The 26,956-nt window shown below is 42.7% G+C and overlaps 2 protein-coding genes across 4 annotated transcripts in view; one reads left to right on the plus strand and one right to left on the minus strand.

Moving 5' to 3' along the window:
- Positions 1 to 12,441, plus strand: part of fer1l6 (fer-1 like family member 6) — a 70,418-nt gene extending 57,977 nt beyond the window's left edge. Inside the window, exons 32-46 of the mRNA XM_085434974.1 lie at positions 4,163 to 4,207; positions 4,707 to 4,798; positions 4,930 to 5,058; positions 5,151 to 5,291; positions 7,169 to 7,296; positions 7,371 to 7,541; positions 7,777 to 7,931; positions 8,323 to 8,465; positions 8,581 to 8,669; positions 8,755 to 8,853; positions 9,161 to 9,281; positions 9,389 to 9,509; positions 10,689 to 10,846; positions 10,941 to 11,041; positions 11,966 to 12,441. Of these exons, the coding sequence (XP_085291100.1) occupies positions 4,163 to 4,207; positions 4,707 to 4,798; positions 4,930 to 5,058; positions 5,151 to 5,291; positions 7,169 to 7,296; positions 7,371 to 7,541; positions 7,777 to 7,931; positions 8,323 to 8,465; positions 8,581 to 8,669; positions 8,755 to 8,853; positions 9,161 to 9,281; positions 9,389 to 9,509; positions 10,689 to 10,846; positions 10,941 to 11,041; positions 11,966 to 12,146 (1,874 nt within the window). The 3' untranslated portion in view covers positions 12,147 to 12,441. The remainder of the gene's footprint in view (positions 1 to 4,162; positions 4,208 to 4,706; positions 4,799 to 4,929; positions 5,059 to 5,150; positions 5,292 to 7,168; positions 7,297 to 7,370; positions 7,542 to 7,776; positions 7,932 to 8,322; positions 8,466 to 8,580; positions 8,670 to 8,754; positions 8,854 to 9,160; positions 9,282 to 9,388; positions 9,510 to 10,688; positions 10,847 to 10,940; positions 11,042 to 11,965) is intronic.
- A 4-nt stretch (positions 12,442 to 12,445) lies between these two features.
- LOC146690115 (uncharacterized) lies at positions 12,446 to 22,710 on the minus strand. Of its 3 annotated transcripts, none has more exons than XM_085434977.1 (10): positions 22,421 to 22,710; positions 21,262 to 21,751; positions 21,043 to 21,192; positions 20,310 to 20,359; positions 18,990 to 19,121; positions 17,104 to 17,188; positions 16,637 to 16,824; positions 16,433 to 16,519; positions 14,387 to 14,462; positions 12,446 to 13,922 (listed from the first exon to the last, which is right to left on the minus strand). In XM_085434977.1, the coding sequence occupies exons 2-10, from the start codon at positions 21,698 to 21,700 to the stop codon at positions 13,732 to 13,734; spliced, it is 1,398 nt and encodes a 465-aa protein (XP_085291103.1). In that variant the 5' UTR covers positions 21,701 to 21,751; positions 22,421 to 22,710; the 3' UTR covers positions 12,446 to 13,731. The 3 variants fall into 3 exon arrangements, with proteins under 3 accessions (XP_085291103.1, XP_085291102.1, XP_085291101.1); XM_085434976.1 differs by having other exon boundaries at positions 20,310 to 20,449; XM_085434975.1 differs by having other exon boundaries at positions 20,310 to 20,539.
- Positions 22,711 to 26,956: the final 4,246 nt, after the last annotated feature.

Raw genomic sequence — 26,956 nt, forward strand, 5'->3', positions numbered from 1 at the left:
TACTTGCTCATAGTTGATCGTCTGAGTGTTCAGGTTTTCCCTGGAGTGTTGTAGGATCTTTACCCTACAATAGACGAGGAACAATTTCAGAAATGTGCCTTGTGTGAACTGAATAATGTGCAGAAAATAGCCTCTAACCACTCTCAGTCATTCTTCTTGTGATTTGATTGTGAGAAAAAGTATTTTTGACCCACCATCTTAAGTGTCTGGACCATATATAAAAAATGAGAACACAAAATTGAAGCCAACATTTTCAGTTTCTAGGTGCTACCATGTTGCATTTTTGGAGTCTGCACAGTGGGGACTTGAGGTGGAGTCGTGGAACTCTTTATGTAGCCTGGTTACTCCGTTTCCAGTTTAATCTCAATTTAAATTTGTAATGCCTCAAAAATCCTAAAAGTTCTAACAAAATATGACTATCAAATTCAAATTCAAATTTTATTTGTCACACACACACAACCATACACAGTATGACATGGGGGTGAAATGCTTGTAGCTGTACAATGCCCGACCATTAAATGACAGAAGAAAAGTTTTACAATATTTACAATTTACTACAAAAATTTACAAATTAACTTAGGAATTTACAGTAAAGAATGTGCAAATAGCAGAAGAGATTATAAAGATAAGGATTATAAATTATAGGAATTATAGGATTATAGGAAATGTGTGGTGGTGCATGTGGTGACGTGTGTGAGAGTCCAGTCTTATAGTGACGTGTTTGGGAGAGTCCAGTCCTACACCTGGTTCAGGCCCCGAATAGCCTGGGGGAAGAAGCTCCTCCTCATTCTCTCTGTTTTGGCCTTAAGGGAGCGGAAGCGCTTCCCAGACCTCAACAGTGAGAAGAGTCCATTGTTGGGATGGGAGAGGTCCATCATAATCTTCCTAGCTTTGGACTTGCACCGCTTGGTGTAGATGGACAGCAGGTCAGGGAGCTCTGATTGAATGATGCGTTCTGCCGAGCGCACCACCCTTTGCAGATCTCGTCTGTCCTGCTTGGTGCTGTTCCCAAACCAGGTGCAGATGTTTGCCGTCAGGACGCTCTCGATGGTGCAGGAGTAGAAGTTCTTGAGCACCTTCAGTGGCAGATGGAAGTCTCTAAGTCTTCTGAGGAAGAAGAGACGCTGACGGGCTTTCTTAACCAGGTTGTTGATGTGGCAGGACCATGACAGGTCCTGAGTGATGTGGACACCCAGGTATCGGAAACTGTCCACTCTCTCCACTGGCGTGCCACTGATGATGAGGGGTTTGTAATTCCTCGCCTGCTTTGTAGTGAAGTCCACGATCAGCTCCTTAGTCTTGCTGATGTTTAGGAGAATCAGAATCAGAATCAGAATACTTTATTGATCCCTGGGGGAAATTATTTTTCTGATTCTGATTCTGATTCTGATTCTGGAGGAGGTTATTCTCCTGGCACCAGGTCTCCAGGTTCCTAATCTCCTCCAGGTAGGCCGTCTCGATGTTGTCGGAGATCAGGCCCACAACAGCAGTGTCGTCAGCAAACTTGACAATGGAGGTGGTGTCGGATGTGGCTACACAGTCATAAGTGTACAGTGAGTACAGCAGGGGGCTTAAAACACAGCCCTGAGGCACTCCAGTGCTGAGTGAGATAGAGGGGGAGACTTGTTTTCCTACCCTCACTGATTGGGGTCTGTCTGTGAGGAAGTTGAGGATCCACTGACACAGTGATGAGCTGAGTCCTAGATCCGTCAACTTGGTGAAAAGCTTAGAGGGAATTATTGTGTTGAATGCTGAACTGTAGTCCACGAACAGCATCCTAACATAATTCCCTCTGCCAGTGTCCAGGTGACTCAGGGATGTGTGGAGCAGGTGAGATATGGCATCGTCTGTGGAACGATTAGTCCGGTAAGCAAACTGAAGTGAGTCGATGGTGGCAGGAAGTGAAGAAGTGATGTGATCTCTCATCAGTCTTTCAAAACACTTCATCACACTTCATCACAATTGAAGTCAGTGCTACTGGACGGTAGTCATTGTGGCAAGCGGGCTGTTGTTTCTTTGGAACAGGAACAATGATGGACTGTTTGAAGCACGTGGGAACCACAGCTTGGGCCAGGGAGAGGTTGAAGATCTCTGTGAACACCGGTGCTAGCTGGTCAGCGCAGGCTCTAAGGACCCGGCCAGGGATTGCATCTGGTCCTGCTGCCTTCCTGGTGTTCACCCTCCTGAAGGTGTTCCTCACGGCATGCTCTGTGATGACGAATGCATTTTCTTCACTGGTGCACTCCGAGCGCGCGCAGCCGTTTGTTGTTTTAATTGCTGCGGCGTCGAAGCGAGCATAAAACGTGTTCAGCTCATCAGCCAGTGAAGCATCGGCATTCATCATTGAAGAAGCTGGTCGTTTATAGTCCGTTATAGTCCGCAGTCCTTTCCACAGGCTCCTAGAGTCGCACTGTCGTAGCTGTGACTCTAGTTTTTCCCCGTAGCTCCGCTTTGCCTTTCGGACCGCGCTGCGCACGTTGTAGGACGCAGCCTTGTATAGGTCCATATTACCGGAGACAAGCCTTTCATTGTAGGCATCGGTGCGTGATCTCAGAGCGTCGCGGATGTTTTTATCCACCCACAGCTTCTGGTTGGGAAACGTTCGGATGATAGTTCTTTCTGCTGTGTCGTCCGCTAGTTTCCCGATAAATCCCACAACCGCTTCCGTAAACATGTTGATGTCATCAGAGCTGCGCCGAAACATGTCCCAGTCTGCGTCATCCAGTGCGTCCTGCAGCGCGGCCACCGATTGGTCCGTCCAGCGAGCGACCTCCCTCCTGATTGGTGGTTGCTGCTTTAGCCTTTGTTTGTAAGCAGGTATGAGGAAGATGGCGGAATGGTCCTATTTCCAAATGCCGGCAGGGGCTGAGCCTTGTAACAGTTCTTGAACGGGGTGTAGCAGTGGTCTAATGTCCTCGTGCCCCGGGTGGGGCAGTTGATGTGCTGGTGAAGGTTGTGAAATGTCCGTTTGAGATTCACTCTGTTAAAATCTCCCATAACAATGAGTGCGGCATCTTGGTGAAGTGTTTGTTGATGTGTGAGAGCCTCATGTAGCTCACATAAGGCAGTGTCCGAGTCTGCGTGAGGCGGAATGTAAACAGTGCAGGCAATGACCGCAGTGAATTCCCGAGGGAGATAGAAAGGGCGACACTTAACGATCAAAAGCTCCAGATTGGGCGAGCAAGAGCGTGTGAGTGGGGAGATGTTTGTGCTGTTGCACCATCTGTTGTTCACCATCAAACACACTCCACCACCTCTTTTCTTCCCCTACTCCATTGTCCTGTCCATGCGGTAAACCGAAAAGAACCCCGTCGGCTGCACGGCGTGGTCTGGTATCGCTGGGTTCAGCCAAGTCTCAGTGAAGCAGAGGAGGTTGCAGTCCCGAATGTCTCTCTGGAACTGTCATGGACCCGGGCCATGTGGGCCCGGTATTCTCGGTTTTTGTATGTGTTGTATTTCATCCCCTAGTCATGCCTTGGTTCCTAGGTTCTTCTGTTAAGATGTTCCTTATTTGGTTACCTCCTGTGTGCCCCTGTGTAACTGTGAGCCCTCGTGTTTTATTCCATGTCTTCCTCAGCCCGTTATGTCTGTGTTTTTCCCCGTGCTCTCTCTCCTCCTGTTTGAACCTCTGTACTTCCTGTTTGACTCTGCCTGTCTCCCGTCAGTGTTATGTTCACCCCGCCCTGTCTCGTTATGGTTATCTGTGTCAGCTGAAATCATTAAAACTGGAGCAGCCAGGCAGGGGCAGGGGTTGTGTTTGCAGTTACGTCCGCTGGGTGGGAGTTCAACACAGCAACTCCACCTCAAGTCACTAGTGGACAGACTCTGGCTCCAAAAGTGTAACACGGTTGGCCCCATAAACTGCCTGTGCTTCAGGGGCAGAAGCTTATCTTTGTATCAGCATTAGCTAAATTCTCCCAGCAGCTGAGAACTGTTCACATTCCAGCTTAAGCCATGAGACCGGGATCGCTTTGTGATACTTTATAATAACATAAAAAGAGACAAATAAATGATAATGTGTCAAAGACTTGGTGTCAAAGTATTGTTTTCTGCGATAACCTAAAAATCATGAAATTGGGAAATATCAATTGGTACGCACTGGTTTTAGAAATAATCACCCCTTTTCTCCCCACTGACCCACACACACTGTTGTGCATTGCAGCTTTGTTGTACCACAGCTTGCTCAGCGATGGAATAGAATCTTTGGGTAAGGATTAAGATCTGCAAAAAAAGAGACAAAAAGATTTGAAAAAAGATACAACGCCGTGTCATTGAGGGTCATTTTTACTTTCTGGGAGTTGAGGTTCTGGGAACTGTCTGGTTTTGGTGCTACGATCCTGCAGACAGGTTTTAGCAGCTGTGTTTTGGCTAGTTTATGATGTTACTGGATGTGGTCCTCTCACTGCATGATCTGATTGGTATGACTGGATATTTAAGATGGCAGCATTTGAAAGATTTGACAAGTTCTTCTGAAAAACCCTGCAAGAGAATGACTGCAAATGTCGTTAAATAACAGACAACTTTTGAACTGTTGCTTCTGGTGAATAGGACAGTTCTGAGCTCAGGGCATGGCACTTCTTAACTAAGCTCGGTGGCTCACTTTGTTACCTGCTGTTAAATACTGTAGTCACATTTTCAATATGATTTCTGCTGTGTTTGGGCCTTTAGTTTTCACATTTGAAAATAACCCTTGTCTATTTCATCAGTCAGCAGCCAGTCCGATGGAGATAAGAAGAAGAGGCAACAGAAAGTAAAGGGAACGAGCATCAGCCCTCATACCAAATTAGCTACACTCAAGGTAATTTTTTTCAGAGATGATACAATTCTTGTACAGGTTTACTGGGCCCTGTTATGCTTTTACTGTCCAACCAAAGAATAAAAGGGGTACCATAAAGAAAAGCTTGAGTGAGTCTGATCTTGGCTCTGCAGCTGTACAACAAGGAGTTGGAGTCAGAGTTTGGGTCCTTTGATGACTGGGTGAAAACATACGAGTTGTTCCGAGGGAAAGCCAGTGAGGAAGAGGGATCAAATGAGGAGAGGTTTGTTGGAAAATTTAAGGTGAGATACTAAGTAATGTTCTTTGCGGGTACTACTTTGGTACTGCTCAACAACTAGCATATCTACACATAAATCTTCATGCTGTCTCTTAGGGTCGATTCTGCCTCTATAAGCTCGCTGAGGAGGAGGAGGAGGACTGGCATGAAGCAATAGACGCTGGGAGCTTTAGAGTCAACAGAGGAATCCCTCCCAACAGCTCAGTCCAAGTTCTCATACGGGTTTACATTGTCTGTGTGAGTCCTGCTCACATGGGAATTTTCTGCTGAGTTCTCTTTGGAATGTTTTACTTGAAAGTTGTAGAATAGTTTTCCATTGTACTGAGAAACAAAAAGAGCAGCGTTTAGTGAGGCTGACGTGATACAGCAGTTAGTACATCGCCTAACACCAACGTTAGAGGTTTAAACTGGTCTAGCTCCTTCCTGTGTGGACCTGATTGAAAGCACTTCCTGGATGTGTAGTTACACGTCTGCCTTCGCTCTCAAAGTGCTTCTGCAGACTTAACTATGTCAAGAGTCGCATGCAAGAAAAAACATAATGACAAGCAAATTATTATTAGTATTGGTCAAGTTACTTAGAAATACTAATTACTTACTAATTACTTCTCCAAAAGGTATTCCCATTACTTTACTGATAACTCATTTTCAAAAGTAATTAGTTACTTAGTTACTTTTAAAAACATGATACACAACCCGAATACGTAATAAAGCAACAGACCTTTCAGCCCAATTCTATTTTTCTGCATAATCCATCGTTTGCAATGTAATCCAATGAAAAAGTCTCCTTTTAAAAATTGTTTCATGAGTTTTAATCTTTTACCTTTATGCACATTGCATCAAGCAAAAATGTAATTATATGCAACAGTCTTTGACTTGAAGAAATTCTCTAACATTTAAACCTATTTTCTGCATATTCCAAAAAATAATTTTTTGTGTTTACACTCTTTCAAATAGATGCAAGTAAAACACAGCAAAAATAAACCAATTCAAACATTCAGCAGCTCTTAAATCTATTGTCTATTGGGGTGGGTGGAGGCTTGCCAACAGCGGTCATGTCAGTGGGGGGGTCCGGGGGTTTCTCTGTGAATGTCACATTCCCGTGGCAGCGTGCTCGCTGCTCGCTCAGATTTGAAGTTTAATTTTTCTCTGTAGAAGGAAGTTTTCTTCCCACACAGAGTAAACATTACCTGAGAAAAGTAATCAGACTGCCCATCTCTGATTGCCACACAATTAAATTTAACTTCCTGGAGAACTCAGCAGCCTGAGTTTTCAAGGAAGCCATCACACATGTGAGAGCCTGCTGTGCGAGTGATGATTCAGGCTCTCACATCAGCTCTGTTCTCAAAGCTTCATTTTTCAAACAAATGCAGTTTAAAACAGCGCCTATGTTACTCCTGCAGCCTAACTCCATTTAACACTGAACCCGTCCATCACAGAGCCTGTGGTGTCACTGTTTTGAAAGTGACCAATCACATTAGGACCTCTATTCCTTTAGGCTCATTGACTAGCTGCACCACTCTGTGATGGAAACTGGTATTACACAAAAGTACCTTCGTTAAAACTGTCACCACATTTGTTAAACCCATCTGGTCTCATATTCAGAGGCCAAATAACATTCAGCACCAAGCTCATTAAAAGCTGTAGCAAAGCACTTAATTACATTTCAAACGGAGCTTTTCGTAAGCAACCAGTACTTTAATATAGGCTGTCCTTACAGCCCAAACAAGCACTGCAACACTTGACAACCACAAAAGCCCGACTGTGAACACCACAGCGAGGGCGGGAGGATGTCTCGCACAGTCTTCCTCAAGATTTACACTCAGACAAAAGGTCAATCCCTGATTCCCAGTCCCTTGTTACCTAAAGGAGGACTGTACTCTCCCCTTCCTGTGCATGAACATCTCTTACACTTGCCTGTTGATCACGCTTTGGTGACCTCTAAAAGGAGCAGCTGAAATAATAACATTAAGCAGTAGACATCTTGAACTATAGCATATTTTATAATGGAAGGTTTTAAAAAAAAGTAAACAGAATAATTTACAAATAGTGCCGTTAAAAGTACTACTTTTAGTCCTTGTTTGTGAGTTCTTTTATGATACCCCTTCTCTTTCCAGGCCTCTAACCTGCACCCAGCTGACCCGGATGGGAAGGCGGACCCTTACATTGTTCTACGACTTGGCAAAAATGAAATCAAAGACAGAGACAACTACATTCCCAAACAGCTAAACCCTGTTTTTGGAAGGTAAATAACTGGTAAAGCTTCTCAGGAATTGTCTCACATTTTAAATATGACTTCTTCTATTCTCCTTCTTCCAGATCTTTTGAGATGCAGGCAACACTTCCTCAGGAGTCTCTGCTGTCAGTGTTCATCTATGACCACGACCTGGTGGGAGGGGACGATCTGATTGGAGAGACCCGCATTGACCTTGAGAACCGATATTACAGCAAACACAGAGGCACCTGTGGACTCCCTGCTGAGTATAGTCTGTAAGCCTGGACGTTTGAACTCTTTCAGATCAAAGTCCGAGTTATTTATTCCATTTGGTCACTTCAATAAATTACTATCCTACCTCATAGTTACATTACTTTTTTTCTATTACATTAAACTACCAAATTCAACTAAAGGAGTAGAAATTCCAGGCATTTATATCCATCTACAACTCTGCATTCTATGAATCCCTCGCACTGAAGCGTTTCCTGTTCCTTCCTTGTTGTCTGTCAGTGAGGGTTACAATGCCTGGAGAGACTGTTTGAAGCCATCAGAGCTGTTGGCAAAGATGTGCAGAGAGAGCGGTTTGGACGGTCCTCACTTCAGTCCAGGACGCATCATTGTGTCAGAGAAGGTTTTCACTGGCAAAACGCTCTTCATGCATGAAGGTAGATATAGGGCATTCTAGATCAGCTGCATGATTATTTTTTTAACTTAACATTTAGAAACAGTATTCAGACATTTACTGCATGAGTCCACGTGATACCTTTTAATCAGGTGCAATTCCATCTTTGTAGTCTAAAGCACTTGTCTGTCAGTATGAGTAGGAAAAGCGCTATATAAAATGTAAGTACAACACAATGTGAGAACAGTTGCATAAGTAATAAATATCCCCATCAGTAGCTGGAGATGTCATTTCAGTTTTAGAGAGAACACCAACAATCACTCGATCCCTATGATCCAACACTGTGGGGAAAGATAGTATAGATCAAGAAAATATGCTGGAGCTAGAACATGTATATAGGAGTCTGATTTGTCATTGTCGTGTGTATCCCTCAGACGAGCCAGTGGAGTCCTATGAACACTTGTCACTGAAGATCCTACACCGCTGGGCTGAGATCCCAGGTGTAGGATGCACACTGGTACCAGAGCACATTGAGACCAGAACTCTGTTTAATAAGGCCCGGCCTGGAATGGACCAGGTATGTTTGAGTTTAGTATTCTGGTAAAAAATAATCGTTATTCATGCATTTACAACCTTTAAGCTTTTTGGGTTTTCTGGGTCAACTGCCTACATCTGTGTGCATGTACATGTAGGGTCAGGTCCAGATGTGGGTAGACATGTTTCCAATGGACCTGCCACATCCAGGACCTCCAGTGGACATTTCACCTCGAAAACCAAAAGGGTGAGACTTACCAAAACGTAATAAAACAATGTCTGTCAACGTTGTTTTGGCATGCGGTCATTCAAACTCAGATGTGTTTGTGCAGATACGAGCTGCGTATTATCATCTGGAACACAGAGGACGTCATTTTGGAGGACAGCCACTTCCTCACTGGTCAACAGTTCAGTGATATTTACATCAAGGGGTAAAAAAATCTATTTGTTCCTGGTATTTTTTGGCAATATAAATATTTTTTTTAGCTTTGGAAATAATAATTCCAAAACTAAAGTGACGTTTGCTGTCTGTTGTGTAAGCTTGGCTGATTCCTTATTGAACAGCACATTGAATGTACTGAATATATCTCTGTTAGCGAGTTAACGTGGATCGTGTGAGGGCTGCACGGTGTCAACACGTTAGCGCCTTGCAGCCCAAAAAGCTAAACTAGCTAGCTAAACCTTTATATAAAAAGCACTGCTAGAAAATCTCTCACCTTACCAAATCTACCGTTGTAGCTGGCTGAAAGGTTTAGAAGATGACCGACAAGAAACTGATGTGCATTACAACTCTCTGACTGGAGAAGGAAACTTCAACTGGCGCTTCGTGTTCCCCTTCAGCTACCTGCCTGCTGAAAAGGTACTCATATTTGTGTGATCTTTGGTCCTAGGAGCTCCGGCTCCAAGCCTGATGTAGATAAAATAGCTGCTACAGAATCACATCGTTACCAACTTTACCTCTGACAGGTAGTGGTGGTGAGGAAGAGAGAGAGTATTTTCTCTCTAGATAAAACAGAGCAGAAGATTCCTGCTATCCTCATTCTGCAGGTCTGGGACTTTGAGACACTCTCCTCTGACGACTTTCTAGGTGGGTATGCATAAGTGCCTATTCACACGGAGAGGCAATTATACACACACATTTCACTGATGAACATAAAATACTAAGGTGATACAGTGGTTAGCACTGTTGCGTCACAAAAAAGGTCCAGAGTTTGACTTCACTATGCTAAACGGACTGGTTATTGGACAGATAGGAGAGAAGAAGACAAGAAAGAGCCTGCAGTAAGGTTCAAGGCCGCGAAAAGGCTGAAAGTTGCGAGTCTCCCTGTGGTCGTCACAAAGCACCTCCCACACAGTAGACTCAAAACAATCTTCTAGAGCCTCCTCGCTCTCCTCCGACTATCTCTGCACTGTGCGGGTGGCTGGTGGCTCCCTGTGCACCAGGTTGTGATCAGATCTTTCCAGGGGTGGCAGAAGTGATAAACTGTATGCCTCTTTTGCGTTGGCATACAGTAAGTCCAATGTTTTATTGTCTCTGGTGGGCCATGTCACATACTGGGTGAAGGTGGGCAGTGTTGAGTCCAGTGATGCAATATAGTCCCCAGATGTTCAAAAAGGGCTCTCAGAGATTGCGTTTGCAGTCTGCTGACCACAGAGCGGAGTAAGAGGCTGCATCCGCATTGGCTGAGGGGGGGCTACGCTGTTATCGCGATAACATGCGAGAATTCCCGGGGCAGGTAGTACAGACACATTTTAACGGCTAACAGCTCAATGTCTCTGCTGCAGAGCTGTTCTTTCACAGTGATGTGCCCCGATGCACCTTTAGTTCACAATCACTGAAGAATAGAAAGTGTTACTGCATTGTGTTCAGGGAAATGCTGCTATAATGGCATTAAATACAGGGACATATTGCCAATTTGAACGTATAAGGAGCATGCTTGAATCATTCCTGTGGAGGACAGGAAACAGCAGAAATTCAGGAAGACTACTCCTGCTAACTATTAACAATTACCCCCAAAACCTGAAGATGGTGCTAAATGTTTAAAGCACTGAAAGCAGAAGAAACATGAAGACATGACAAACCTTCTAAGACAATCTTTAATGGCAAAAAGTATTAGAAGTCGCACTGGAGAGTCAGGATGAATAATGGAGATAAAATGTGCATGACTTGAATGAAGGCAAAAACAACTTGACAAAAGAGATTCAGAGATTCTGGTGTTGGCTGCATAAAACACGGCAGTGCACCTGACTGACTGTGTGTCTGCAGGCACACTAGAATTAGACCTCCATGGATTTACTCGGGGAGCTAAAACAGCCAAGTTGTGTAAGGCGGACATGCTGACAGATGGGACTGAGAGAATCTCCATCTTTCAGCAGAAGAGAGCACGAGGCTGGTGGCCCTTCACCAAGTCAGGAGAGTTGACCGTAAGTACACAGTAACACACACATGCAGTGTATAAACAAATGTAAAAATAAAGTCAGGCAAATACAGATCATCAAACAATCGATCTTCCTCCAGGGGAAAGTGGAAGCAGAGTTCCATCTTGTGACAGCTGAGGAGTCGGAGAAAAATCCTGTTGGCCGTGCCCGCAAGGAGCCAGAGCCACTACCAAAACCAAAGTAACCATAACCACACAAGGCTCTGTTTATCTGTCAGAATACAATCTAATTTATGTACGAAAAATGCGTCAAAGGAATACAGGGACATTTCTGTAAATCTGAGGTATATTTACACATTTTCAATAACAATATTTGGGTAGCCTGGGGGTCCTTACTGGATACAGAGTCAACCCCCCAACCTGGAGCTATATCTATGTGTGCATCAATGCACACATAGATATAGAGAGAATAAACGGCCTGTTCCCAAAGATCAATCCAGGTGTAATCTCATTTACAAGAGAACAATAACACACGGCCAGACGCTCCCAGACCAGAGACTGCACAACACTAGATCCACATTTTACTCATTTACTTTTTGGTGCAGTTGAGGATATCATATTACTTTCTCTTATGTATTCTATTCTTTTCTATTCTATACTTTTTGATGCTCGAGTCATTTATCTTTTTAGTAATTTTTGCTCGGGTTTGTTTGGTTTTTTTATTGTCTGTGAGGCTGTTATGGTGGGAGAGAAGCTGCAGAGAGGTTTCTGGTCCAAATGAAGTCATGTGTTCAGGGGTTCACAGTTTGGTTTCTATAAATGAGAGCTGCTCCATTCAAAGTTTTAGTCTTAATTACTCATATGCTTTAATTTTCAGACACAGGAGATTCACTGGTTTAATGTGCCAGAATAAAATCCCTCTCCCACTTGAGCTGTTCCATTTAACCTTAGTATTTAATATGAAAATGCCGTCAGTTTATAATGCACATCATCTGGATGCACCAGGACGCCGTTATGATTTCTGGAATCACGTTTTTAATGTCGTAACATTAGACACTTTCTCAGGTGACCCATTCAGGGTTGCTAAAGCATCGTAATCATCTCAGCCTGTAAGAATCTGTAATGAACTAAACCACTTCATTTGCTTTTCTCCTCTTTCCCGCAGTCGTCCAGACACCTCCTTCTCGTGGTTCGTTAACCCTTTCAAATGTTTCTTTCACTTGGTGTGGCGAAGCTACAAGAAGTACATCATCATCGGCATCATTCTGCTGATCACAGCGCTGTTCCTTGCCCTGCTCTTCTACACACTACCCGGAGCCATCTCCAACAAGATTATCAGCGGCTAAACGGATAAACTATGTGTGTGTATGCTGCAGCTCTACAGCTTTTCCAAATGATCAAAGTCTCCATTTTTTGAATATTGAAGTTGTGTAGATGTTTGGTCTCACTTTTTAAAACAGTTATTTACATCAACGGGAATAAGAATGAAGGCTGGCCATTTGCTTTTAATTCGTTCTGTGTCTGAATAAATGTTTTCCAAATGTTACTAACCAGTGAAAGTTAACATATTAACATTTTAAGATGATGAAAATGGAAAACAAAATCTGTTTAACCAGAATAAATAAATGTGAGTCAATAACACGTCTGGATTTCATACCTTCATTTATCAGGCACACGTCATTCAGCAAAGACCGAGTACAAACACATTATTACTTACAGTAATTACTTCTGTAATTACTTTACATGTCTTTGAAGTCCTACCATTAACTAAAGCTTCAATACTGTTGACCATGATATATTATTACAGTGATAAGAGCATGCTTTGGGAATTAAAATACTGTGCTGTGGTGGTTTGAATCATATCTAACAGACTCCAGTTTGTCCATATAAATAGGGAATCCTATACAGACTCCACAGGGTTCTGTACAAGGACCAATTCTGTTTAAGTTATATATGCTTAACCTAGGCCGTATCATTAGAAGACATATTTTCACTATGCAAATGATACTCAGCTTTATCTGTCCATGAAGACAGATAACACACAACAATTAGTTAAACTACAGGAATGTCTTAAATTAAACACGTGGATAACCTCCAATTTCCTGTTTCTAAATTCAGTTAAAACAAGGTTATTGTCCTCTGTCCTAAATAGGATGTTTAAAAGAAGAATGGGATCAGGCTTCAGCTTTCAGGCGCCTCTTCTGTGGAACCAGCTTCCAGTTTGGATTCAGGAGATGGACACCCTCTCTACTATTAAGATTAGGCTTCAGACTTTCAGTTTAGATAAAGCACGTATTTTGGGTTGATCAGGTGACCCTGAGTCCTCTTAGTTATGCTGCAATAGGCCTAAATGTTTCTTCTTCACTCACTTTTTGGCATTGATACGCCACTTTGCATTTAATCATTACTTATTAATCTCTGGCTCTCTTCCACAGCATGTCCTTTGTCCCGTCTTCCTCTTTTCTTCCCAAACTGGTCGCAGCAGATGGCTGCCCACCCTGAGCCTCATTTCCTCCTATTAGAGTGCTTGCTTAAAGGGATCATCCTACTGTTGAGGTTACAGTATTTGCCTTACACTATAAACACTGTTGTGATTTGGCAGTCTTGTATCAGTTGGCATGATCCAGTCTAGCTGCACGTTCAGTATTGATATGTTAAAGGATACAGTGAAGGTTTGTACATATAAACACAGAGATTTGATGAAAATAACAATAGTCCTCGTGAAGGGTATGGCAAATGTTTATTGTGTATTTAACTGTGTGATGGATGTTAGTTTAAGGATTTGGGGTTTTCTGATACTGACAGTACCGGATTACAACATTTAAGACAAAATGATCCATAGTGGCCGCTGCAAACGCTGACCCGAAACCTTGGTTTCCTTACGTGTCGAGTAAAGATAAACCTGAGTTCTGTGAATGGAGCAGTGTTAGCTCACTGTAAGATAGTGTCTGTCAGAGAGAGTCTCTGTGGAGAGATGTTGCCATGGGGGTAGGAAAGTGCCACAGCGTGCTCATGTGGAGCCATGTTGGGGCCTTTCAGAACCAGGGTGGAAGTGGATGTAGACATCCGTGGGATGTTATTCGATGCCGAGCTCTGTCTCTGCTGAGTGCTGGAGGTGGAAGCTGAAACACAACATAGAGCAGCTGGTTGAAGTGACAAACGAAAAGTGTAGCACCACCTGCTGAGCCTCACTGAGCAGACAGTGAGCTTTACTGGACTTATATACGGCTGGTTTAGAAAGTTTTCTCTGTGAACATGACTTCTTTTACAGTTTCCATCTGGCAAAGTAAAAGGAAGGGTTGACCATCCAGGCTCCAGTGTGCAGTACATCTGGAAAGTATTTGGAGATTCAACAGTTCCCATTTAGTCATACTGCCTTATTCCAAAATGGAGAAAAATTCTCACAAGTCTATAAACGATACCTCATAATTACTGTAATTCCTGCAAATTTATTTAAAATAAAAAGGAAAAATATAACATGAACATTAAATATTCACAGTTTGGAACTTGAGCTCCAAAGTGTGTTTTTGAGGAGCAGCAGGCAGTTTGAAAAGATGTGTGAAAAGTCATCTGAGCCACAACTTACCACAAGCTGATCTGGGCTGCTGCTGACTGCTGATGGCAAAGCCAGTCTGAGAAAGACCTTGAGTGTCTCCAAAGGCCTGACAGGGAACAAAGCAGCAAAGGCGTGGCTGATTGGTAAGCAGCTTAATTATTCAACTTTAAACAGACAGAGAGAATGGGTGTGAATTTCAATTTGCCAAAGAAGGTTTCTAACAGATCTACAACTACAGGTCAATAACCAGCGAGACTGAGAGGCTCTCTGAGGGTTACAGTTACAGAAGGACAAAGAATAACAATTAACTGCATGTCTTTGGACTGTGGAATCGAACTCAGGACCTTCTTGCTGTGAGGCTAATCGCTGCACCACTGAACTTCTAATGTGAATTACAAAGTGCCTGATTCTCCTTTTGCTTTCGACTGAGGAGAAACGTTGAAACTGGAGTTAACAGCAGAGGTGGAGGCCACTCCTGTTAGTCTCACGCTCCTATATTCAATTCTGAAAATATCATAGATATACATATAAATAATAAAATAAACTATATCTCTACACATACATCTCTCTCTAACCACATACATACATGATGTAGAGAGAGATGTATGTATACATCTACATCTATATCTATAGCAGACAAAGATTTTAGTATCAGAATAATGTGATGGAAACCGGGTGGAGACAAGAGTCTGTGAGGCAGGCAGAGACACTGTGTGGACACAATCAAGAACAAATATATGCAGATCACACAGATGATCAAATCAAACAGCTGGCTACGTTTTCTCGGCACACCTGTTAAGGCAGCCACAAACTGATAAAATGATGATAATCTCCAAAACATGAACGGACAGGTCGTCAGATATGGACTTGAGTTTGTGTTGCTGAATGTCTCTGTGCCATCTTTGTTGTCCGTTGAAAAACAATGCAATGGAAACAGAAAACACTCCCTTTGAATCCAGGAATCCAAAGCAGGTTGTGTTTCCCACGGTACAGCCCTCACATTCTCACTTACACTACTTTATGTTAGCAGCTCCAGTATGACAGATGAAAGATGGATTATGCAGAAAAAACAGAATTGGGCTGAAAGGTCTGTTGCTTTATTACGTCTTCAGGTTGTGTAACACATTCATAAAAGGCAAGTAATGAAACTAATTACTTTTGAAAATAAGTAATCAGTAAAGTACCGGGATTACTTTCTTGGAGAAGTAATCAGTAATTAGTAACTAATTACTTACTAACTTGAGCAACACTGGATATCACAGACACTAACACTCATCACTGTCAGTGATCACGCAGCGGTGTGTCGCTGACACAGACAACAGTCACACGACCAACTCGAGATTTAATACCTGCCAGGAATGTATGTTCGATGGCAGGGTCTCAAACTCCGGTCCTCGAGGGCCGCTGTCCTGAAACTTTTCCATGTGTCCTTGTTACAATTAGCATGTCATTAGCAAGACTCTATAGCACTTGGCTGCATGCTGAGGTGGCGACCCCTAACCCTACTCAAGTAAGTTTAAGTAAGTGTTTGGAAAAATGTCCTTCTAAAAGCACTTTTATTGTTCATTCACACATGAGCTGCTGTAACATGAATCAAATGGCTGAGCTGCCACCTCAGCGTGCAGTCAAGTTCTATAGAGTCTTGCTAATGACCTGCTAATTGTATTCAGGTGTAGAAAGTTGCACGACACCGGAGCTCGAGGACCGGGGTCCGAGACCTCTGCTCTACACTGAATAGTTGTGAACAGTCCACACCCACTGAGGTAAACAATACTCTGGCAGCTACCAGAGAAATGCCTCCCAAAGCATTCAAGGTAACTTTGGGTAAAAATGAAAAATATTGTGAAATTTCTTTTTGATTGTCATATACACGTTTTAAATTCTTGATATTACTGAAATACGTCAAAAATAGTTTGCAAAAATGTTTTTATTCACTGACCACCAAAATCTCCATGCAAATGTTTTTAATCAATTTCCACCTTAAGCCCTGAGAGATGGAGATCTCATTCATGAGAAAGAAACAGACCATTTCCAAAAGAAATGTCTGAGTGCAGAGACTGTGGTGGAATCACCGACCTGCATCTGGTTAAGGCAGGCCTGGAGTTTCCGTTTTGCCCTCCACCTGGCTACCCTCAGTCTGGTCTTCTCTCGACGCTCCCGCACCTTCAACACAAAATCACCTTTATTTTTCAGGTTCACTTGATGCCTTTATAAATGAGGCACTTTTTTAACGTAAATATGCAGAAACCTTCTGTCCTCAACAATTTGAGGTGGACTGACCAGATCTGCCAGCAGCGGTTGAGGTAACGATTTCTCCAGTTCTCTGCGCTTTGTCATGTTTCGGCGACGAAGCTCACTCCTCCGCATTTTGTATTCTTCATAAAGACTAAGGTCTTTAGCCCAGGGTCGCATGGCTTGGCGAGGTGGGACGCCAGGTGGCAAGATGGCAGCTGACTGAGGTGCTGAATCTGAGAGTGCACACACAGAAAGCGCCCACTCTAAGTTCCAGTTGTGAGGCTATATTAAGCCACGTCACAGCGATAAACCTCCTTCATCACTTTGTTCTCGAGCTATAGCAACCAAAAACTCGAGTGTCAACATCACCTGGAAACCCAGCAGGGTGACGATACCATCCTGAAAGCCTTTTACAGCTGAGGGATAAAAGGTTTTAGGACAAGTCCCAGAACTTTTTATCATATCTAGTAGAAGCATACAGACATGATCGACAGTTATTCACATCAACTCACGGGTGCTTCGTCCAGCTGAGCTGAAGGCTGTAGTATTTCTTTGGCATCCTGCAGCACTTGGGCACTCTGTCACTGACGGTTGAGGCTGAGCACAGAGATGAAAGCATTCATTGTATTCGATAGGCTGCAATAACAGGATTCCACGAGAGTTTTCCAAAACTGTCCTTCAGTCTGTTGTTGAGCTTACAACCATTTGTTCAGTCCAATGACATGCACGTGCAACTGGTAATGCTAAAATGGCCGTAGCTGTGGATATGTCATAAAGTAACAGTGGCACGTGCCTGAGTCAAAGTGTTTTGTAGTGTAAACTGCTTTAAATGGTCAGAAACACAAAAAGAAGTACAGTGGTGTGAAAAAGAGTTTTTTTGAATGTTTGTCACAGTAAAATGTTTCAGATCATCAAACAAATGTAAATATTAGACAAAAATATCAGAACTAAACACAAAATGCAGTTTCTAAATGAAGGGGGAAAAATCCAAACCTACACGATCCTGTGTGAAAAACTTACTGCCCCCTAAACATAATAATTAGTTGGACGACTCTTAGCAATCAAACATTTGCAATAACTGGCAAAGAGGTTTTTTACAGCGCTGTGGAGGAATCTTGTTTGTGATTCAGTCACGTAGCAGAGTGAACAGCCTCACATCCCAGCACCTCAGGCAGATTCAGGTCAGGACCAGGCTCCTCCAACGTCTTTATTTTGTTTTTCTTAAGGCAGCAAAACAGCCAGAGACCACCACACTACCACCACCACAGGTTGCTGTGATGTTTCTTTTCTGTGCTAGCCACGTGTAATGCGACTCAAACTGAACAAAAAGTTCAGCTTTTGTCTCGTCAGTCCGCAGAGTATTTTCCCAAAAGTCCGGGGCATCATCAAGATGTTTTCTGACAAATGTGAGATGAGCTTTTGTGTGTAGCAGAGGCTTTTTCCTTCAACTCTCCCATGTAGGCCATTTTTGCCCAGACTCCTTATTGTTGAATCATGAACTCTGACCTTAACTGAGACACGTAAAGCCTGCGGTTCGTTAATGTTTGGTAGGCCGGCCGCACTCCTGGGAAGCTTCACCACATTTGTGTTTAATGGCTCCCAGTGTGGTTCAACAATGCATTTGTAACCTTTTCAGATGTCAGTGACTTTGTTTCTCAGGTGTTTCTTAGATCTCGGCATGATGTGTGGCTTTTGAGATGAAACATGTAGAGTCAGGAAGGGGGCAAACAGTTTTTAACACCACTTCATATAAATGTCAGTGCACTCGCTCAATGTTTGGTCCTTTGACGTTTCCTTATCTTTTTTGTTTGACCATCTTTCAACGTCATGAATTCCAGCAAAGCTGTGAACGAGCGTTTACTAAGAATCCTTTAAAAGACCTGGAGCGCTCAGACAATCCAGCTTATAGAAGACTTCTTCACAGCGTGGTGTCAGATAACGGCTGGGATTAAACTACAATGGTGCAAAGACTGACATCCAAATGCTCATCGTCCAGGATGCAACTTATGGAGGAGAAAAAAAAAAAGGAGGGGGAGATGATCTTTCCCCCAAGAAAATGTCCCATGCATTCTGTCTTTGTCTCTGCTTCATGCAAGCTCTTTAGATAAGGACATCCTAGCTAAAAATAAATATTTAAAGTTAGAACATCTTTAAGGTTGAATAAAGTGGCTGTCACTTTGAGATTAGCAGCTGTTTATCAATATATTCTCTTTGGTCTTTGACAGTAGATGGAGAAAAGGAAGAACCACTTGTTAAACCTTTAAAACAAATAGAGACTTGACCACGATGGGACATGTACTCCCCGAGTGCCCTACAGCTCTTAGATTAAATAAAAGTTACAGTGAACACAAATGTAACTTATGTTCTTGAAAATTGTGCCCCACAACTGTAACCTCACCTCTGACTCTGGCTGATGACCCTGCTGTTCGTGGCAGTCAAGCAGCAGGGTGGCCATCACCTCTTGCTCTTCCTCTGGCTCCTCTTTTATATAGATCACCTCCTTCTCTTCTTCCTGTGCCTCATGCTTCACCTAGTTTGAAACAGGAGACAAACTGGAATTTACAAGTGCATTAGCTTGGAAATTGAAAATAAAAGAGCCTGTACTTTATTAAAATACCTACATAAGGCTTAATAAAACTGAACTGAAAAGAAAGTCTAAATATTTCTGTGTTAGAATGTAAAAATACAGTTTTAGGAACTGTATTCATTTCAGGTCATTTACACATGCATTCATTTCTGTAGCGCATTGTCTCATACGATATAAACCTTGCCAGCAGGATGAGATCGAGCCCTGAGGCAAATGTTTTGACTCTGTGCCATTACACTTTTCTGCTTCCATGCTTCCTGACAAGCTTCAGTGTAGGGCTGTGCGATATGACCAAACTCTCATATCCCGATATGAAACATCTATCGTCCCGATAACAATATAAATCACAAAAAATTTAACATTTTCTGTAAAGTCTGTGAATCTCGGGCAGGTGAAGTGTTTCCAGCTGGGTGTCGTGTAGCTGGAGTCGAGTGTTTTAACGATGCATTTTTAGACAGAAGTTGTAACGGCGCCGTTTCCTTTGTGAGTATTTCTTACACGGCGTGCTGCGGGGAGAAGCCTGTTCTAACGTTGGAGTCTAAGGTTTATTTTTTAGCACCTGGCGGCTCTTTTTTACTTCTCATCCGTAAATACTCTGCATACTTTTTCATGTGATTCCATTTATTTTGAAAAGTCTCAACAGGATCTAGAGCTTTATTGTGAAAGGTTTATGTGGAAAATAAACAAGCGGACATGCGATGGTTTTACTGTGGTTGTTGCTAACGACAACGCATAAAAACAGGCGCTTGTCCGTCCGTAGTGTGGTTATATTAAATATAAGAGAAAGAGAGAACTTTAAGAAATTAATAATAACTACAGTGACATCAGAACATGAAAAAAATATTGCTGTAAACAGTTTATTTTGCGACACCACAAAACAAACGATAGCGTAAAATGAAACGATAGACATTTCTATATCGTCATCCGATATATATCGTTATATCGAACAGCCCTACTTCAGTGACTCCTGACAATATATCCCTGGTTTCCTTTTTACCTACCAGGATTTCCTTTAATACTCCAAAAACACGTTTTATCAGGGTTTTTTTTTTAAAGAAATGTAAATTAAAAAACAAAACAAAACCTTGTGATATATCAAATCTGGAAAACTTGATTTGAATGAGCTGTTACCTCTGGAACAGAGAAGAGCAGCGTGGAGCTAGCTGCATAGGTGGCGCCATCTGGAGACAGAGAGGAATCCCCTGACTGCTGCCCATCATCTAAATTCGGAGCCGGGGCAGGAGACGAGGCTATGGCACTATCCATGCCTTCTGTATTAGAGTGCAGAATGGCCCATTCACACTCATCCACCTCTTCAACTTTCTTACACTGAACTGGGTCTGAGCTAGGACAGAACAACACTGTAGAAACAACATGTACTTAGTCTAACATATCAGTGTAAGGCAGTGGTTCTTAACCTGGGTTCGATCGAACCCTAGGGGTTCGGTGAGTCTGTCTCAGGGGTTCGGCAGAGCCTCAGCCGTGATATGCAAGGCTCATTTTGTGCACCAGTAAAAAATATATGTATGTCTTGAATTTGAAAAAAATTCTATTTTATTTTTCACTAAAGAGGGGTTCAGTGAATGCACATATGAAACTGGTGGGGTTCTGTACCCCCAACAAGGTTAAGAACCACTGGTGTAAGGCTACATTGTGTCACAACATGCCAACCTACATTAAGCTCATTGCCTAAGGGCTTGCTACTCTCCTAAGTAGCAACACCCGCCTTGAGTAAACTGCTGCTGTGATGCAGTGCTATATAAATAAAAAATAAAGTAATAGTAAAACTACGGTAATGTTCATCTAAAGATTTAGTGATGTTCTCAGTGATGAGAGAGAAAACATGTACGCACGCACTGTGTACCTGTACTGCTGTCCAGAGATTCTCCAGCCACATTCAAAGTGAGTGAAGCAGGAAGCAGCAGGTCAGATGAGTCAGCGTGGGCCACGTTTGAAGGGCAGGACACTCTGACTTTTTGCCTGTTCATGCTGTTTGGTGAGGTGCATTCTGGGACTAGAAACATAAGAAAGAGTACAGTCAGCACAAGAGAAACCAGGACTCAAGCATTTCATTGGTACGTACTGTTGCTGTTCCTCATCAACGCTCCCTCAGCAGTCCTGGCCTGAACTGAGAACGATGACAGGGTCTTTGTTGGGGAAATGCCAGATCTGCTTCTCTGTGTTCGTGTTAGAGTTGGTGGCTGAATCCAGACTAGGGTAGAAGCAGAGGCTCTCTGCTGCAGCTCCTCCTCCACTCCTTGCCTGTAGTACTTTAGCTTCAGCTCCGTGTAACGCAGCTTGGCCCGAATGTTATCGTTCTCCTTCTCTTTTTGAGCCTTCTCACTCTGCAGCGTCATCATGTCCCTCTTCATCTGCACCACTTGAGCCTTTAACTCCTCAAATTTGACTCCGACCACTTTAAGCATCTCGGCCAGCACCGTCTCGACCGCTCCATTTACTGCTCGCTCGACTACGGTCCCCATCTGGCCTCGAATTAGTGATACAGCAATGCTGACATCCATTGAGAATGAGTTCGGACCGAGAAACTGCAGGAGATGGTTCGTGCGTTTTACCTGCATGCACAGAAGCAGTTTAAACACGTATATTACATTACGTTACAATAGTCACGTCCACATTTAAGCAAACGTTTTCACAGATAATTTAGCTCAGGTTACAGTACACTTTGAAATAATACTGTTAACACTCAAAAAAGCCCCTTGAATGCAAGAATGCAAGAGTCAATAAGACCCTGAACTCAAAGCTGGGTAATCGGAATTACAGACACGAGAAGCATGGACAAAACAAACAAACAAACAAACAAACACTACTTCATCTGACCATACCACATAAATGCAAAAGGAGGTGCTGGATGTCTCAACCATGGACCAACTTGTTTAGTTTCAGAGACTTTATGCCGACATATACCAGTGACTGTAGCATTAAAGACTACAAGAGAACGACGTTGTACTTTACAGCAACTTTAATAAGGTGACTATGAATGGGTTCGAAAGAAAGACAGTGTACAAATGTTCAGTTAAGTTTTAGTTGCGTTGTATTGACATAGACGCCACACTGTGTATGGGAAACAACATCGAACTTGACAGATTCTGGTAACATTAACCGCCGCTATAAAGACTATTTCTCTGTATCCGAGGCTCCTTTCATTGATAAAAGCGCTGATTTGGGCGTTAAATAATTCTATTTAACGCCCAAATCAGATGGGAGACAAACACACCACTTACCGTTTACTCTCGCTATTAGCCCGGTTAGATGACCGTTCAGTTATCTTAGCTGCTATCAGAACTTATACGAGTAGACAGCTAACTAGCTTAGGTTATCGTTAGATTTCTTAAATGGCTGTTAATGCTAACTTCCAGTTAAAGCTTAACAGACAAACAGTGTAACCGAAGAAGGTTAAACTTGTAAGACCTGGCATGCTCTGAACATTTTTTATGTGTAGCATAATTTTAGCAACAGAAGCGGATGCACTTTTGTTTCTGGCAAGTAGCATTATCGCCACCTAGTGCTATGGAGTGTGAATGCCAATAGTGGTATTTGGAGCATTCAAAAATTAAAACAGTCAAACGCAAACAATTGAGTCCAAGATGCTGCAATATAACTTCTTAACAGTGAAGGTATGGGTTTTATTACATACTTGATATCTATATATTATTTTCTAAAATCCAGTCTTTGTAAAAGGACTAATCAGCTGTTGGGTTTCCAGTTGTCCGTGTATATGTCCACAACGGAGCCTAATCAAAGCACATGAAACACTCTGACGACAGACTTTTCCAGCTTTCCTGCTGAGCTTTATCTGCAGTGGATTGCTCATTTTATTCCTATATCTGTTAATCTTTTTACAGGGAACATGGCGACCCAGTTCATTTACTGTATTATTGTGAGGTCTTTATCTCAGAATATAAAGCACCTAGAGGCAAATTGAATTGAATTAAATTAAGATCAGCAGCATACTTTTGAGACTGAGAGTCGTCAAATATGTGAAAATGAACCAGCTCTGTAATGTGTTTGACATCATCATACAGGCCACCAAAACTAGTTACCGCATGAGTGCAAAAACTGAAAAAGATGTTGACATTATTTCTAAGTGAACCAGAGGTTTAGTGCTTACAAAGCAAGAACTACAGATCTTATTATTGCAGTAAGAGAATGAAATTTATCTGGCTTTATTTGAAAACAAAAAAAACTACTTTGGTTTAGAGATGGCACGATACCACTTTTTTATGTCCGATACCGATACCGATATCATGAATTTGGATATCTGCCGATACCGATATGAATCCGATATAGTGTTTTTTAATCAACAAAACTGTTTTTTTTAAATATCTTGCTGCATTTTGTATAAGTTCATACTCAAGTTTAAAACAACAACTACACTAAAGCTATTCTGTTATACCTGTATGCAAAAAAAATATTTCATAGTTCAGCAATACTGATCAATCTAATAAACTTAAACCTACACCATCCTCCCTATTCTGGTATTTTAAAGAGTACTTAGCGTAAATATTAAGCAACCTAACTAATAGGGTTCCAACTCTCAGCAACAACAAAAATAAAAAAATAAAAAATAGGGAACCACCCCTCACGCTCCACCTCATGATGCTTAATCAACGTAATCAACCTTAATTTGATGCAGTGTGAAAAAAAAAGCACAGAAATCAATTATTTTTCAAGAAATATTAAATAGATTCAACATCTTTCTTCAACAAAATTGCAGACTGCACAGATGGTACCTTCCCAAAGGAAAAAGTACTATAGCTTACTAGGGTATATATATTAGACTTAATAGTCACTATATACAGTAATGGACTTCTATTCATTTTACATCAAATTAAAACTTTGGGTGTCAGATAATTATTTATTAAAAGCTAGACATTTTAAATTTCCCTGTTCATGCCCTATCGGCCCCCCTGGCTAAACTTTGCTAGATCCGCCCCTGCACAGTTACCAGCGTCAGCTACGTAGAAAAAGATCCTCGAGTAGAAAGTAATATTAAATAAATTCTAACAACAGCTGATCAAGCTTAAACATGCTGCTGTTGTTCAGCCGCTGGTTTCCTCTTTCTGGTGCAAAGTGGGCCAAAAGCAAACTAGAGTCACGGACTCGCGACAGAAAAGCCGATCAGCTGATCATTAAGCAGTTTCATGATTGAAGTAGCAGCAAGAAGAGGCAGTCGCTCCATATATCGTTTGTTAAGCTTAACGCAGGAATGCTTTACAAACATTCAGAGATGGACTTACACACTTGCTTTACTTCTCTCGGGGATAACTTTGTCGGAGATGAAATGCTGGGTTGCTAGCGAAGCTCCAAATGCTATCCAGACCACCGACAGGTCCCGCATGCCACAGCCGCTCTATCACGTGATGCATACTGCTCCGACGTTCTGAGGTGAGTTACGGCGTGTTGCAAGTTTTGTGAGGTGCTTTCGTGATATTTAATGGATCGGATTACATTTTTTATTTTTCTCCCATATCCGATCCAGTAATTTAGGTCAGTATCGGACCGATACCGATACGTAATATCGGATCGGTCCATCTCTACTTTGGTTACTATATAGTTCTAAACAAACACTCACACTATGTGTTTGCCAATTGCACAGAGTCTGTTTCTTAAGAAAAAAAGAAACACTTTTAAGCTATTTATGTTCATGCAGTCTACATCTAAGTTCTGACTCATTTGTTGCAGGGTGAACTCGTCAGAGTGTTATGTATCACTTAAGTATCACTTCTCTGTTCCAGATGTCAGCATCATACACTCTGGGATTGAATTAGTTAGGTCTGAAGTCACTTAGTTCTATGACATAAAGAACAATTTTCTGTCAAGATTTTTTTTTATAAATACTTGATAAATACTTGATAAAGAGATAGTAGAAAATACTTCTTAACAAAAAATTGTTTTTTATCTTGTTAGAAAGTCTAACAAAAAGATCTGAAGAGTTACTGTAAGTGTAACATATGTTAACCATTCCTCGCCGTCAGTCCCCTGACCGTGGTCGGGAGACACGAGGGGAGATGCTTCCTCCAGGGCCGAAGTTTGTCCTCCTTCGGGGTTAACTCCCTTCACTTTTGTGGAGTAGTGAGGCAGACAGAAATCAGCCGAGGCACCGGAGAGTACTGAAGAGATGAGGCTTTAATAACAGTACTGCACACTTCGGAAACACACTGCATAGCCTGTAGCCCGTTAGAACGCTGCTCCCGGTCGCCCTCTCTACCCATGACACACTCTCTCACTCTCTTTTCCCTCTTTCGCTCCCCGCGTTTCCTTCACGCGCATGCTCACACACACATTACATACACTCCTTACTGCACCCAGTCACACACAAGACAGCAATTCCCGCAACACTACCCCCACTCTGGATGGCAATTAAACAATAATTCCACTCCAGCATTGTAATGCATAAAACTGGTACACAATCCCCTTTACCACTTGGAGCCCACAGGAGATAAAAGTGTTAGCCATTACCGCATAAAAGGTGAGGTATAGTATCAACGAGTGCACTTCAGTGACAAAGAGGTTGGCTCAAGTAAGGTGTACATACATGTGCAAAATAAAGCATTTCAAGTGCTGTTAAGTAGAAAAGAAATTACACAATTGTAACTATTACATGGCGACCGGGAATAACCAACTTATCCTAGCATCTAGGAAGGCACAAATACAAATGGATAAGTGCATGTAGATAACCCCGTAGGTCCTTCAGATACTTTTTTTTAAATGTAAACACTGGAACAATGAAAAAAATATAACTCTTTTAAACCATTGTAGCTAACAGTATAGGAGGCTGAAACGATTTAAACTTGAACCGAATCTTCAGTCCTACTTGGAACTGTCCATGGTAGGTAAACCAAGTTAAGTGATCCACACTCCATACCGGTCTGGAGCTCTGCGCCGACGAGTTGGTCGCTGAAACTGCTGGCCCGGGTGGTCTGGCTCACCCACCACACCCCCACCATTCTCATGGTCTACATGGGAAGGGGACGATGGGACAACCACAACCAGAGCGGGATCAGCTGCAACTGAGACAGAAGGCTGAGAGGAGCTGGGGCCATTGCCAGTTGCAGTAGAGAACAGACTGTGCAGACCCAGATCACGGTCTGCTGGGTCATCTTCTAAAGCTGGTGGTGGGACCTCTGTAGGGGACCACTGATGAGCCTGATCAAGGACCCAGGTATTGTCCAGTGGCTCGCGGCAGCGATAATGCTTTAGCTGGTCATGGTGGACAACTTTCACTTTAGACCTTGGGTTCTTCTGGATCCGATAAACTAGGTCATCCAATTGTCCCAGGACAAAGAATGGTCCTTCATACGATGGGAGGAACTTTCTGACCTTGTTCTTGACGTGACGTGTTCCTTTGATGAGATACCACACAGGATCTCCAGTCTTATACTGTGTGTGGCAACAGTTCTTGTCATATTGCCTTTTTGCGCGCTTGACTGACTCACCCAGGGCTTCCCTGGCGATGAGGTGGGCCAGCTCCAGCCGCTCACGCATTTGCTGCACATACTCTGGAACTGAGGGTTGGTTGCCTGGATCAGGAGGTAGACCTGCGACAAGGTCCACTGGCTCACTCAGTTCTCGGCCAAACATCATGAAGTTCGGGGTGAAACCTGTAGCACTGTGTTTGGTCGCCCTGTAGGCCATAACAGCGTACGGGATCATCAGGTCCCAGTCCCAATGACAACGCTCTGCTGTGGAGGCCAGGATCTTCTGGAGAGTGGCATTGAAACGTTCAACCTGGCCATCTGACTGGGGTTGGAATGGCG

Source organism: Copadichromis virginalis, linkage group LG16, assembly GCF_057382275.1.
Source record: "Copadichromis virginalis isolate Kocher_CV1m ecotype Utaka linkage group LG16, C_Virginalis_male_GT1.1, whole genome shotgun sequence".
In the NCBI taxonomy this organism is placed as follows: Eukaryota; Metazoa; Chordata; class Actinopteri; order Cichliformes; family Cichlidae; genus Copadichromis; species Copadichromis virginalis.